The 14,735-nt window shown below is 43.9% G+C and overlaps 1 protein-coding gene across 2 annotated transcripts; it reads right to left on the reverse strand.

The window, feature by feature from the left end:
• Positions 1-521: 521 nt before the first annotated feature.
• LOC109773197 (protein transport protein SEC31 homolog B) lies at positions 522-9,208 on the reverse strand. 2 transcript variants are annotated; one of them, XM_020331894.4, is made up of 22 exons: positions 8,669-9,208; positions 8,535-8,592; positions 8,328-8,450; positions 7,753-7,849; positions 7,626-7,662; positions 7,416-7,521; positions 7,158-7,215; positions 6,946-7,043; positions 6,729-6,848; positions 6,483-6,528; positions 5,901-6,019; positions 5,695-5,822; positions 5,107-5,617; positions 4,914-5,006; positions 4,247-4,432; positions 3,960-4,170; positions 3,507-3,613; positions 3,174-3,374; positions 2,527-2,652; positions 2,104-2,443; positions 1,578-1,807; positions 522-1,040 (listed from the first exon to the last, which is right to left on the reverse strand). In XM_020331894.4, the coding sequence occupies exons 1-22, from the start codon at positions 8,986-8,988 to the stop codon at positions 948-950; spliced, it is 3,408 nt and encodes a 1,135-aa protein (XP_020187483.1). In that variant the 5' UTR covers positions 8,989-9,208; the 3' UTR covers positions 522-947. The 2 variants fall into 2 exon arrangements, with proteins under 2 accessions (XP_020187483.1, XP_020187484.1); XM_020331895.4 differs by having other exon boundaries at positions 7,626-7,659; positions 8,669-9,206.
• Between the last annotated feature and the right edge of the window lie 5,527 nt (positions 9,209-14,735).

Below are 14,735 nucleotides of genomic sequence, written 5' to 3' on the forward strand. Positions count from 1 at the left end.
GTGTTGTAGGAATAAGGTTTGCAATAAAGGTCTTATTGCAGGAAATAAAGAGAAACGAACGGCTCACGTCATACAATCGGACCGGACGCCTCGCAACCCGGCCGATCCATCCTGAAAAAATGGTGGACGAAGGCCGAAATATGTAGGTCCACTCAAAAAAAAAATACAGAACGGACCATTCTGCAGGACGGGGACTGTTTTATAGGACCTGATCCAGACGATTTTTGGTCATTTTGCTTAAGGGGCAATATACAGGATTGCGCGGTACAGAATAAGACAGCCAAAATATGGTCATCCAGTTTCAGGTACGCTGCAATATGGCTACCTAAACTTCTGTTGGAGACGCTCAAATGTAGGAAGGTTTGCATCCTAAAATCCGGATTTGTGTAGCCAAAAATATTAGCTCTAGTGGAAAAAGGTTGGGGTCTGCTACTCAAATCTTCTTCTTTTTTACCTGACTCTTCAAGACATTCTGGAACCAGGCAGAAGTCAATAACTGAAAACTCCCAAAGGAAACAAAGTAATATCAATTTGAGTTTATTAATATCTATATTGATGCCAATGTAATAGACAAGACACTGTAATACCATATCAATCATCCAGGGTATTTTCAAAGGTCCAGACTGATCAATTCAAGGGTACGGAAAATGGACCAGCTAGTATGACAGACTAAGTAACCTCTTACAACTTATAATTTCCAAAACCAACAACACCCCCAAAGGACTCGCATCCTCTTGCAAAGGAACATGGAAAAACTATGAGTCGTCAAAACGTAATGTCACCCGAATGACAGACCACTTTCCGCAACAAGAAGCTTCGGCAGAGTTGACAGACGAAGCAGGATAACATCTCTGTGCACGCCAACCCTCCAAATTGCTAACACTAACAATTTTGACAATCAGAAAAAGGTGTATACAGAACTAGCTGCGGCACTAGGCCACGCAGATTTACACTCTGAAGCTCTGCCTTGTCTTGATCATACGCTTCAATGATGAGAGCCAAAAGTTGCACTCATCCCAATCACTGGTCGTCAGAAGAATCTGCACCATCAAAAAACAGTTAATATATAGTCAAGGTAACATCACAAGAATCGGCACCTTCCACCAGAACATTGGCAAAAGAGATTATGGCAGCACATACAAAATTGAATTCTATTGGCAGTGCTAATCCCAGCTTACAGGTTTCAGTATAAAGGATTTGAACTACTGATGAAACCTAATTTTATTTGGAAGAAAAAAGAATTCTGCATTTATTTTTGTCCAATAAAAAGCAAAGGTGAATTACAAAAAATCAAGAGATTATTATATGATGTAAAACCACAATGTCTGATCGTAAGCAAGAGAAGGAGATCAGATGTCATTGTTTTCACCAAAGAGCAAAAAACTGACTTATTTCTAAAAAAACATTGAAAGATACTTATTTCCATGTTGAGTGAAAACAATCTAATCAGTTTTTGAAACCAATTAAGCAGGGTACCATGGGTGTCAGGAGGGAAATCCTTTGAGACGCTCAAGAAATCCATGAGGTGGAAGCCAGAAAGTGCAACCCTAATTATAAGATTAATTTTTTAAGTTTACCTGAAGTTGCATTGCAGTGGCAAAATCACTACTATCAAGTGCACTGCACATCTGAATGAGTTTTGATGAAACATTTGGAGATATATCTCCAGTGTTGAGTTTGGCAAATAATGCCCCAATCTTCTTTGAGTTGTCTTCAATTTCACGTTTTTTAGCTGGTGCGCCTCCCAAGGCTTTGGACGTCTCATCAAATAGTCTGGTCAGTGTTGCAATAACAGGTCTCAGATCAGCTGCAAAAGACGATAAGAGAAGGACCAAATGTAAAATCAGGTGAATCATATAGTAGGTAGCAAAAAATATTTGCTAAACTAGTACAGTGAAGATACAGATTTTTGTTACTTTATAAAATGAGTATCTTGTTGCCATCAATTTAGTAGGCAAGTGAAGCAGGAAATCAGTTGATCACAAAACAAATACTCCCTCTGTAAAGAAATATAAGAGCGTTTAGCTCACTACTTTAGTGATCTATACGCTCTTATATTTCTTTACGGAGGGAGTACAAGCTTTAGATTTGCATTCCACATACCAGACACATTCGATGTATCAGCTGTTTGCACAGTGGGGGGAGGTGCAGGAGGAGCAACTGTAGGCTGAGCTGGTGGTTGCGCCTGTGTTGGACTTGAGGGCTGTGCAGGACTCAAGCCTGGCCGCTGAACAAAACCTTGATTGGTTGACGGTATAAACCTAGAGGCTGAATTAGTCGGAACAGCAGGGGTAAACATCTGGTTAGGGTTTGTTCCTGGAACTGAAGGGATGGGTGGAACAGTCTGGTATTGAGCCGGTGGTGCAGGCTGATGAAACGTGGTGGGAGGTCCACTTTGGAACTGGGCGGGTGGTCCAGGAGCGTATGATGAATTCGCAGGAGGCTGTTCAGACCAGAGATATCAATTCATAACTGGCATTATAACATTAACATGAGATGAAAAACTTAGATCATCATTCTACATACCGTGTAGAGCTGGGAACCCAAGGTACTTGCTTGGTGATATTGCTCTGGGTTTTTGAGACTCGGTACGTTTGCAGGAGTAAATGTCTTCACTGTTTGATGTGGAACCGGTAATGGAGCCGGGCTTGGCTGTTGAAGGTAAAAACAACAAATAAATAACAAAAACTGTAAAAAACAGTAATGGAGCCGGACTATGCTGTTGAAGGTAAAAAGAACAAATAAATAATGAAAACTGTAAAAACAAATAACATTAAACGAACATCAAAATAAAAAAATATCATAATTTCCTAGATAAATAATATAGCTTTTCAAACAGCTTTGCCTATTTATTGTTTGGCTAACTAGATTTTTTCCAGTTAAAGTAGCTATTTTTCACAGCAAATTATGAAACAGGTTCAGCACAGGACAGTTTAGCAACTGAAAACTGGGGCTAAGAAGTAAAAAGTAACGATACTTATAGACAATTAAAAAACAATAAAGTAAATGGAGGATCACTTATCTGTTCAGAAATCAAACATCATAATTTTACATTTATTTAGATATTCCATACTAGGCCAGAATGGACAGCAGCATGGCAATGTACAATTCAAGTCACTAATTGTAACACAAGATACTTGACCTAAAATAAGGGTTCCCACATAACAAAATACCTGGGTGTCCACTGGTGTGTTTTGAGGAACAAACATTTGTGTTTGATGTTGAGGTTGATATCCAGCATATCCTGAGTAGGCTGCATTGTGTGATTGCGGGTAAACTTCTGGATATGCATTGCTTGGCACATTGGCTCTACTATTAGGTGGTTGCGGGTAAACTTCTGGATAGCTTTGCACATTATTATATTGTTGAGGCCCCTGCAGTTAGTCAGAATAGAAAATTAAGGGAATGCATCTCTCTAGCATAAGATAATATTTTGTGTCACAAAAATACAGGGCCAAAAAATATTATATAGAAACAAGTATTAAGATGGAAGAAATAATTATAACCTGGTAAAGATTCTGAGAAGGGTCTGGGGTGTAGCTCCGTTGATTTGGTAGGTAGGAGGAGCTGTTGGCACTACTCTCCGGAACAGAACTCCTGGTAGCATCATTCTCTGGAAGGATACTTCTGAATTAATACTATGATTTAAAATATCAAAATCTAGATCATTAACTTGCTAAAATATGAAAATAACAGCATGGAAGCATTAAAACATGATTTTATTCCTTTGGTACTACCACTTCTAATCAAGCAACAGCCCCTCTTTGTTAGAGCAATATAAGCGAAAGAGAAAAGTTTGCCATGTGCAGCTCTTCATTCAGCATATTGCACACCAGAAGGAAACAAAGGAGCATGAAGCAAAAAAATGTAATAATGTTGATCTGCATGTTTAAGCTACTTCAAACCAACACAAGGCAACAAACACAATATCAATATCAAGTCATGTAATTTGCAGCAACCTTCTGTAGAAAATGCAATTCGATCTCTCAGTATAGACAGATCCTCTGAATTTTCATCTGCTCCCATAAGCTTCAAGTACTCCATTGCAGTTTTAAGAAGGCCTTGACTGGCCAACAGTTCTGCATAGTTCTCAACAAGCTTAGATAGAGATGCGCTAAACCTCTTATGGCCCGTGGCAAGGGCGAGAGTAATGGTCTTCTCCATCAAATCCTGCACTTACACACCAATCAATTAGGACTGGATGCGGCACGGCATAGAACAATGGTGTTTTATCATCCATTTGTACCTGGAGAAGATCAACATAAGTCTTTCCACCATCTTCAGAGCTCAGGTTGCGAGACCATATTTCAACAGCTTTATCAATATTTCCAGCACAAATGTAACATAGGGTCGCAGCTAGCATATCACCAGCACTCAGAAGTCTAGATGCAAGAGTGTCACATAAAACATTCCATTCCTCTTTCCCGGCAAACTGGTGCAAAGTTGCAAAATATGTTAGCTTACACAAGTTCATGCAATACCATAATTTTAAAACTGGAACTGTAATTGAACCGGACAACCACCAGTTCACTCGTTGAAGGAAAGTATGTTTTCTGTTTGATACAAGGTGGCCAGTTTGATAATAGTCAGGTTTGGTTTCCATAACTAGGAAAATACGCCCCAAAGCAACATGAAGGAAAGTAGGTGAAACACATGAGACAAGTTAGGTTCTACATCAGCTCACTGAATAGATGCAAGATAATAAATAGAAGAACACAATGCATTTTAATTTCACACCCGACAGCTGAAAGCCTTTAACCGCCATAAGGTAACTAATCTACATGGAAACAGGTCATATCCGATCTCCACGACTTGTGATAAAAAATACTGAATACTAAATAACAGAACATGAAAGTTGATTCAAGACAAATGAGTAATAACAGAACATGAAAGTTGATCACAAAGACACTTACTGTGCACAGTAGTGCAAGTGTTTCCTTCCATGCATTTAGTGGCCACGTACTCACAAAACTCATCAAATCATTGCCAACCATAGCAGAAACAACCTGAGTTCAAACCAACAGAAAGAAACATCATGGTAATGCAACTGTAACTTTCAGAAATAAGAAAGCACGGAGAATCAGTAACCAAGTAAGATTTCATTACCTTTAAATAGGGTGAGACACTGTTCTTAAGATATTGGTTTCTGGTGCTCTCCCATAGAGCAGAACCACCAGCATGGGCAATAACCAGAGCATCAGCCATACGATTCGCAGCAAGGCACTGATTAACAGCACCTTTGTAGTCTCCAACTACCAATGCATGTTGAATACTTTTGTCAATTGATGGATCAGATAGCACAATATTTTCAGGCATTTCCTGCTCGATCTCTTGGACATTTGTAGATATTGGCTCCTCAGCCAAGCTAGTCTCTGAAGGTTGAGGATTATTGAAAAAATCATCACCGTTATCAGCAAGAAATTGGGCATCCATATTATCAGTACCATGATCAAGATTAAGTGTATCAGCCAATGATTTGCTCAGTTCATCAGTTGCATTCACAGTCGGTTCTTGAGGTGGATTGAATCCAAGATGAACAAGCAATTTTGTTCTGGCAGTATCCCCATCCTCGAACATAACCCTTAAGAAGCTCCACGTTTCTTTCTCCTCCTCGGATCTATTTAAAAAATGTAGACATATAGTTAGTTGGTAAGCAAACATTAGGGATTCTTCTACATAAGAGGAGGAACATACAAAGATTCTTGTGATTTTTGTTCACACAAAGCACGCAGTGCACTTTTGTCCCTATTCTGCATAGCAGCTTCAAATTCAGTTGACCGGCTTACTAGACTCTGCTCAATCACCAAATTATGCACATGCACCTACAAAAAGAACAAATGCACTCAGACAAAGGAACTTGAACAGAATCACACATCAGGGAAATAACCAAGCAAACTTACCTCAGAAGTACCCGCTTGTGTGCCTTGGGCTGGATGGAAGGAAACAAGTTTGCCACCAAAGCCGAAAGATGCACCCGTGGGGCATTTCAACCATTTTGGAGCTGCAGCTCTTGGACGTGCTAAATAAGAATTTAGTGTTTGTTAGATAACACACATGGAGATGGAGACACTATTACATAATTAGTAACAACAAAGAATCTCTAAAATTGTTCAGCTAGAGCTTGGTGGATGGAAGAAATGGCATCTCGTGATTACTGTTTATAGAAAAATATATATGCAGAAGGTCCAATTTTGACTCTTTAAAAGTAGGGTCCTAAGTCATGAGAGCAACTTTTATTGATCAGCACAAGATCAAATCAGCTAGTCTGAGATTTGTTTCAGTGGAGAAAAAGAAGCAATAGTAGTACTAAACAGTTAACATAGCGTGGGACTTAATACAGAACAGCTTTTGGCAATCTAACTTTTTTCTAATAATGGAGACGCAATCTGAACTTACTGGTTAAAAAACAAAGTTAAATGTCATAGCATAATGAATATCTAATTGTTTCAAGAAGTTAAACATTCGGCAGTATTCTAAATTACCTGAGGCACCAACAGTGCTATCACCAGCTGCATACAGGCTGGAGAACTGTAAAAGAAATGCATAAGAATTTCAGAGAACTGTAGCTTTGTAAGCCAATCAAACATGAAAGTACTAGTACATTCAATAAAAAAATTAGCACATAAGCCTAACATATATCCAACAAAACCAAAATTTTGACACCATACTGCAATGCATTTTATAAACCATGATAGACCAAGTATAAACCAGTCAAACAGCCACATTACCTCCAAGTTGTGTACACCGATCTTCCCATCATATGAAGATGCTGCTACAACACCTGGAATTTTCCGGTACCAGTGAATGTCAAAGTTACCATTAGAGCTTGTTGGTAGCTCACTGATAATCTACAAAAAATAAAGCAAGGAACAGTGGACAGTTAGAATATTAGAGAAGTTATGCACAATGGTGTTTCAGCTTTTCAATGTAAGAGTTAAAATATACCTCTCCACTAACTGTATCCCAGCATATTGTTCTATTGTCTTTAGCACAAGTAAGCAAGAATGAACTGTCATAGGGGCACCATGACATACCAATTACACCTGGTCAACATAATAATTACAAATAGGGTAAGGATGAATATAATATTAAGTGTGATTTGTGTAAACCATCATCACTTGATGAAATAAAAAGGAGAACTGCAAGAGAAATTAAACCTTTCGAGTGTCCCACAAATTCCCGTACAGGTGCAATGGTTTTCCTCACATCCCATACCTAGTAAAGAATATATGAGCAGAGTTAATGATAACAAAAAACTCCCCACAAGAAAGACCCTAAAATGCTACATTAAGAGAGTCGATAAATGAATATTTGTTTCGTTTACTCTAGCTATGAGCCATGATCCACATATGGAGAACAAAAACTACAAAAATAGAAAAGAAAATAAATGAGAAGGACAGAAAAATGGCCATTACTCTCAAAGAAGGAGAGTTGTCGTCATCTGATGCAAGAATTAGCTGGGTGGACATGTCTGGATTCCACTGGAGAACAGAACAGTTCCTTCTATTTGAATCTGAAAAGCTATTTAAAATGCAGATTGAAATTTAGTAACACAAATAATACACACTGGTTTTTAATAATAGGGAAAACATAAAGAAAGTCCAGAAGGTAGCTACGTCAATTACCTAGTTAATGGTTTCTGGGTTCTCAAATCCCAAACTACTGCAGGTTGATATTCAAAATAGTGAGCCAAACCGGTCAAAGTCCAAGTGATGGTTATAAATTGTTACAGAAGCAACCATACTGTCTTACCTGTAATCCCGTTACTAGAAGCTGATGCTAGTATATGCTGAAACTTGGGGTTCCAGGTTAAGCAAGATATTTCAGCTTGAGCATTCGAACCAACATTCTGTAAGACATTTCAAGAACCATTAACCATGCAATACAGGCGAGCAACATAAGATAGCCAAAACTGGCGAGCAACATGCATGTAGACGGCAAGTGTTGGCAAGTGCACGATTTGATTGCAGCAACAAAACATTATAAGAACCTATAGAAAGAACTGTCTGGTTTGAAAAAGAATGTTCGCAACCTAGACGTGACTTCCAGGCTGAAAAAACTGCAAACATAAGCTACTGTTAAAGCCCAGCTTTAGGTAGGATTGGGTTCTAGTCATATTTTAGTTGAGTTGAAAATGAGAATGATGCTCATCTGGACTTGGCCCTGTCATGCTACGATCCTCACATATACACGACACATTATCATGCCCTCCACACACAAAAGAAAGGAGCAAGCAGAAGGGTTACAGAGATAGTGCATTACAAAGGTTAACAGTAAGGATGCAATCATCTTATAAGTGAAGAACCTATTTGCCAGGCAGCGGATACCTTCAGCGGCGGGAAGACGTTTGGCTCGCAGGGGTTTTTGAGATCCCAGATGCAAATGTCCCCCTCGTTACCCCCTGAAGCGAGCCGATTGGGTGTGAGCTCGCTGAACTCCAATCCAGTGACCTGTCAAACGCAATCGACACACCATCAGAGCCACGGGGAACGCAATTCTATCCAGGCAGCAGCAGCAGGAGCAGCGCCACTCACCGCCCCGTTGTGCTTCTCGAGCTGCGCGACCATGACGTCCTCCGCTTGCCCCTCGGAGCTGCAACAGCGACAAAACAAACAGATCAGGACACGGGCAGATCTCGGCGGGCGGGGCGGGCTGGATCCGCGCGAACCTGATCATGCTGAGCGGGTTCCAGACGGCGACGGAGCCGTCGCTGAGCCCGCCGGCGAGGAGGCCGAGGGAGAAGGAGTCGCCGTCGGCGGCGCCCGGGCGGGACCAGCAGAGGCGGTTGAAGCGGTCGGGGGAGGGGGCCGCGGCGAGGAGGGGCAGGTCGGGGGAGTCGGACTGGAAGTCGAGGCTGAAGATCTCGATGTTGGCCGACGCGGAGAATTGCATGTCGACGGCGCCGCTCATGGTGCCGGCGGCGAGGTAGGGCGCCTCCGGCGCGAGCGCCGTCAGCGCCGCGCGCTGCGCGCTCTTGATGCACGCCATCTCCGGCGACCGCCGCACCAGATCTGGGTGCCTAGCCCGCCCGCGCCGCACTCTCGCCGCAGGACAGGGGGTGGGGCGGGGGGGCGTTGCTCTAAGGAAAAAGGTTCCGCGATCTGGACTGGATGGAGGCGAGGAGGACCGAGGGGAGGGGGTGGTGCGGCGGGCGTGGGTTATTGTGGCCGGCTCGGCTCGTGCTGTTTGTGCGTGCCTGGGTCGATCTGCCCCCCCGGATCTCCGATCGGGGTAAAAGCGGCCGCGTGCGTGCTGGGTCGCGTGAGTTGGAAGGACTCGGCCGCGTCACTCGAGTGATCCCGGCCGTCCGTTTTGACCGCGTGGTCTGCTGTGTAGCGTCGGATTTGAAGATGTTCTTTTGCAATTCTGGATTTGAAGATGTTTGAACTTGCAAATGTCGATTGGGAAACTAAACCTGATCCACGCGTGGTCATTTGGAGATTCTATAAAACTGGCTACTTGGAACGTGTTTTGTTAGGGGAAAGTAACATATTCATTCAGTGTTGTAATGGTAATAATACACTTGAGGCATAGGTGCTCGGATCTTTTCCCCTAGGTCTTGGCTGGAGTTCCCTATGTCACCGGCGGCGCACCACTAGGGGTCCACATCTACCCGCAAGGTTAACCAATTCTTTTTTTTCCAAGAGTACGCCAAAGGCGTATCATAGTTTTGTAGAAGAGAGCAAAGATAATGTACAAGAAATCTCGAAAAGGATGTGAGCATCCCCTCTCGTCAACACCCAATTACAACCAACGCCGGTCTATACTAGGCCTACTCTCTCACAAAGCGTGTCAAACCACCAACGCCAACACCTGCCGTCCTCCACTCCTGCACTTCCCGCAAAATGGCATCCACCAACTCGGGGGTGGTCTTCTATTGGCGTATTCTATTGAACACATGTGCGTTTCTTTGCTTCCACAATGTCCAGACGACCACGATGAAGAAGGTGTCAAACCCGCGCTTGCTCGCCCTAGTGAATGCCCTCATGACGCCCAGCCACCAGTCCAACAACGTATCCTCCACCTCCGGCCTCCTAATGCTCAGGTTCAATGCATCGAAACATTCGTGCCACACCTCCCGTGTGTACACACATTGGACCAATATATGATCGGCATTGTCCTCCTCCTTAAGGCAAGTGTAGCAGGCCGACGACTGATCTTGTAACCCAGGTTAACCAATTCTCACGTCATGAGATCCCATGGATCAATTTGACGTGGTCCTCGTTGGTTCCGTCCTCATTAAGAACTTGCACGGCGGAATACGACCAATCTAGGCATGTGATATGTCTCCAACGTATCTACAATTTTTGATTGTTTCATGTTATTATATTATCAATCTTGTATGTTTTCTATGCAATTTTATATCATTTTCGGAACTAACCTATTAACCAAGTGCCTAGTGTCGGTTTTTGTTTTTGCCTATTTTATTGTTTTGCAGAAAAGCGGTACCAGACGAAATCCAAACATGATGAAACTTTACATTTATTTTTTCTGGATCAGAAGGGACCCTAGAAGCTTCGAGAGGAGCCCAGATGCCGCACGAGAGAGGCACAGGGGGCGCCGTCTGATCTTGTGGCCCCCTCGTAACTTCGTTTGACCTAATTCCAGACCCATAAATTCCCTAAAATCCAAAAAACACCAGAGCTAGACCCAAAACAAATATTCCACCACCGCAAGCCTCTGTTCTTCCGCGATCCCATCTGGAGGCCTTCGCGAGTACTCTGTCGGAGGAGGAATAGATCACGAAGTGCCTCTACATCAACCATGATGCACCTCCGTTGAAGTGTGAGTAGTTCCTCACCGGACCTATGGGCCCATAGCAGTAGCTAGATGGCTCTCTCTCTCTCTCCCTCTCTCTCTCTCTCTCTCTCTGATCTTCAATACAATGTTCTCTTCGGAGATCGATATGATGTAATCCTTTTACGCGGTGTGTTTGTTGGGATCCGGTGAATTGTGGGTTTATGATCAGAATATTCATTGTAGGTAACTGAGTTATATTCTGAACTTTATTACGTGTATTGTTATAGCTATGTAATGCATTCCAATCTATGAGTTAACTTTGGCCAAGTTGATGATTAGATCTTCAGTGAAAGTGGTGCATAGTAGTCGGTTCAATCTTGCGGTGTCCTCACTCTGTGACATGAGGGGTATCGAGGCACATATTTGTATTGTTGTTACTAAGAATAAAATGATGGGGTTTAACCATATTAGTTGGTCTTATTTTGTCTACATTATGTCATCATACTTAACGCATTACTCTATTAGTCATGAACTTAATACCTAGAGAGGCAAGCATAGAAGTTGTTAGGGCATTTCCCTACTTAGTGTTTTGGATGATGATGACAACCCTTTGTTGGTCTAATCGTGTGCTAAGTGCTTCAGGCTCTCGGTGGTTAGGCTTTCATCGGATTGCTATTCTCTCTGGAAGGAAAAGATCGAAGACGGAGTTTTCTACGCTTTTTATCTCTTTGGTCGTAGGGAACCCGTACTATCAAGAGGGAATCCACATTGGAAAGAGTTGGGGAATCTTCTCACGTACACTTACCTCACCCCTCTCTTGCCTTCCTTAGTTGTGAGAGAGAGCTCTTCCCTTCTTATCCTACTGCTTCCTGTGGCTTCCCAGCGGTTGTACCGCTCTCTGGAGCGGTTGTACCGCTGGTTCTTGGCGCTCACCAGCTTTGTTCGAGCGATTGTACCGCTGCTTCCGGGCGGTGGTACCGCCACCATGCTCAGCAAAGACTAGGGCAGTTGTTCCGGCCAAGTACCGGTCAGACTTCTGTTTTGATGCGGTACTCGGGCGGTGGTGGCCCGGTGGTGCGGTCGTACCGGTACCACCGGTGTCCGGAGCAGTTCTACCGCTCAGGACTTAGTCGCCCTGAGCGCTCAAGGCCAAGCGGTTGCACCGGTCCTGTACCGCTCGACTACCGCACTCAGGGGTGATTCCCTACTGTTTCTATGCGGTAGTTGAGCGGTGGCTGGGCGGTTGGTCCGGTTGACCTCTTAAACCTGTACTATCGCCTGGTAGAGTTCTGCACGTCAACCGTGAGTCCCGGTTGTACCGGACAAGGAGCGGTTGTACCGCTGCAGTACAGAAAACGCAGTAACGGTTGGATTTTTAGGGTTGCTATATAAGGGTGCTTCTTCCACCTGCCACATTTACCTCTTACCTCTCCCACTCCACCATTAATGCTACTCAAGCTCTCTTTGCCCGATCTCTCTCTCTAGCCACTCAAACTTGTTGATTTGCTAGGGATTGAAGGAGGAGACCTAGATCTACACTTCCACCAAAGGATATTCGCTTCCCCCATACTTTCTTGTGTGGATTTTGTTACTCTTGGGTGTTTGAGCACCCTAGACGGTTGAGGTCACCTCGGAGCCACATTCCATTGTGGTGAAGCTCCGCGGTTTCATTGGGAGCCTCCAACTAAGTTGTGGAGATAGCCCCAACCTTGTTTGTAAAGGTCTGGTTGCCGCCTCCAAGGGCACCAATAGTGGAATCACGGCATCTCGCATTGTGTGAGGGCGTGAGGAGAATACAGTGGCCCTAGCGGCTTCTTGGGGAGCATTGTGCCTCCACACCGCTCCAACGGAGACGTACTTCCCTTCAAAGGAAGGAACTTCGGTAACACATCCTCGTCTTCACCGGCTCCACTCTTGGTTATTTCATCCCTTTACTTGTGCAAGCTTATTTGTGTTATATACCTTGCTAGCTTGTGTGCTTGTTGTTGTTGCATCATATAGGTTGCCCACCTAGTTGCATATCTAGACAACCTACTTTGATGCAAAGTTTAATTTGGTAAAGAAAAGTTAAAAATTGTTAGTTGCCTATTCCCCCCCCATCTAGTCAACTATATCGATCCTTTCAATTGGTATCAGAGCCTCGTCTCTTTATTAAGGACTTTACCGTCCGAAGAGTATGGTTGACGTCGTAGACGGTGTGGAGGAGCACTCCGGTTCGAATCCGGTCTCGTCTACGGGAGATGGGGGAACCGCGGTCTCTCGTGAGGAATTCAATGTGGCGTTGGACACATTGAAAACCTCCATGATGACCGAGGTCGAAAGCATGTTTAATAAATTCATAGAAGGGCTTAAACTTTCCACCGCACCGTTGAAAGTGGGTGATCCCGCTAACAAGGTGACGGATGCTACCTCCGACAAGGGGGAAGCTACTAGCGAGAAAGCTCCTTCTTCTAGTGGTAAAAATGGCACCGGCATCTTTGCCCATGTGGAACCCCCACTTGTCTATGGTGGACCGCTTCCTTCCACTCATTTGAATCATGCCGGCCCGGCCCCTAAGATTGAGAAGAATGTGGAATTTGATTCTTGGGTCTATCGCTTTAAGCGTCATTTAAATCATGTGAACACTAACCTTTGGAGAATCATTGAAGAAGGTTTCTATCCGCATGACCGAAGCAACTTCACTCCTAGAGAAGCTGTGGATAATCAATTCAATGAGAATGCTCTCTTCATCATCCAAGAAGCAATCCCACCCGAAGATCTTCCTCATCTCCGGCCCTACTCCATGGCCAAAGATGCTTGGCACCAAGTTGTTTCCCTCTACCGGGGAAGTGCAAGCATTCAACGCTCCAACTATGAAGTGGTGCAAGATGAAGCCGATGAGTTTGCAATGAAAGAAGATGAAGAACCTCGTGAGCTTTATCGGAGGGTAACCAAACTCGCGCTCTCACTCCAAGATCATGGAAGTAAGGACACGGATGACAATTAGATCAAGCGCAAATTCCTCAAGGCAATGATGCCCTACCACAAAGCCATGTCCTCCGTCATTCGTCAAAGACCGGACTTCCACACCTTGTCCTCAAGTGAAGTGTTGGATGAGTTCGTTGCTACGAGCATCTTGGACAAGACCGCCGACAATGTGGTACTTCACTCTCAACGAGTAAAGAAGCCCAACCTTGCACTAAAGGCCAAGGTTAGTATGGAGGAAGAGGATGAAGAGGAAGAAGAGGAGAGCAACCTCGAAGATACAAAGTATGCCTATCATGAACACATGGCTCTTGCTTCAAGGCAGTTTTGGAGCAAGAAGAACTCAAGGCCCAACTTCAACAAGAACAATTCAAGTGGCGCAAAGGGCAAGCAACGAGTGAGGACCTGCTTTAATTGTGGCAATGTGAGCCATTTTGTTGCGGAGTGCCCTTATGAGAAGAGGGAAGACAATGGTGGCAAGCTCATCCGAAAGGACAAGGCCAAGTCTTTCCCCAACAAGAGCAACTTCACCAAGAAGACTCCTCCCAAGGCATTGGTGGTACAAGAAGAGTACAATGAGGATGATGATGATGATGATGATGAAGATGGTGAGTCGGTTGCCATGGCCTCCGTTGCCATTGCAACAACTCCACGGGCTTCTCTCTTCGACTCACCTAATGAGAACTTCACCGCCAAGTGCCTCATGGCTAAAGCCACCAACAAGGTAACCCCCAACATCAAAACTACCATAATTAATAATCCCTCTTTGACGGATTGCATTGATGAACGTGAGGGGTCTAGTGTGGAGGAGAATGAGTTTGAGTCGTTCATGAACAAACTCAAAGGTAAATCCAAGAAGCACTTCATTGCTCTCTTGGAACAACTTGGTGAAGCCAATGACATGATCGAGGCTCACGAAGATACCATCTCTAAGATGGAGGGGCATAGTCGTGACTATGCCGATGAGATTTCGGATCTTTCCAATGCTATTGAAGAAGAGCGTGGTCTTCGTTTGGCTCTTGAGGAGTCAC

Source organism: Aegilops tauschii, chromosome 2, assembly GCF_002575655.3.
Source record: "Aegilops tauschii subsp. strangulata cultivar AL8/78 chromosome 2, Aet v6.0, whole genome shotgun sequence".
NCBI lineage: Eukaryota > Viridiplantae > Streptophyta > Magnoliopsida > Poales > Poaceae > Aegilops > Aegilops tauschii.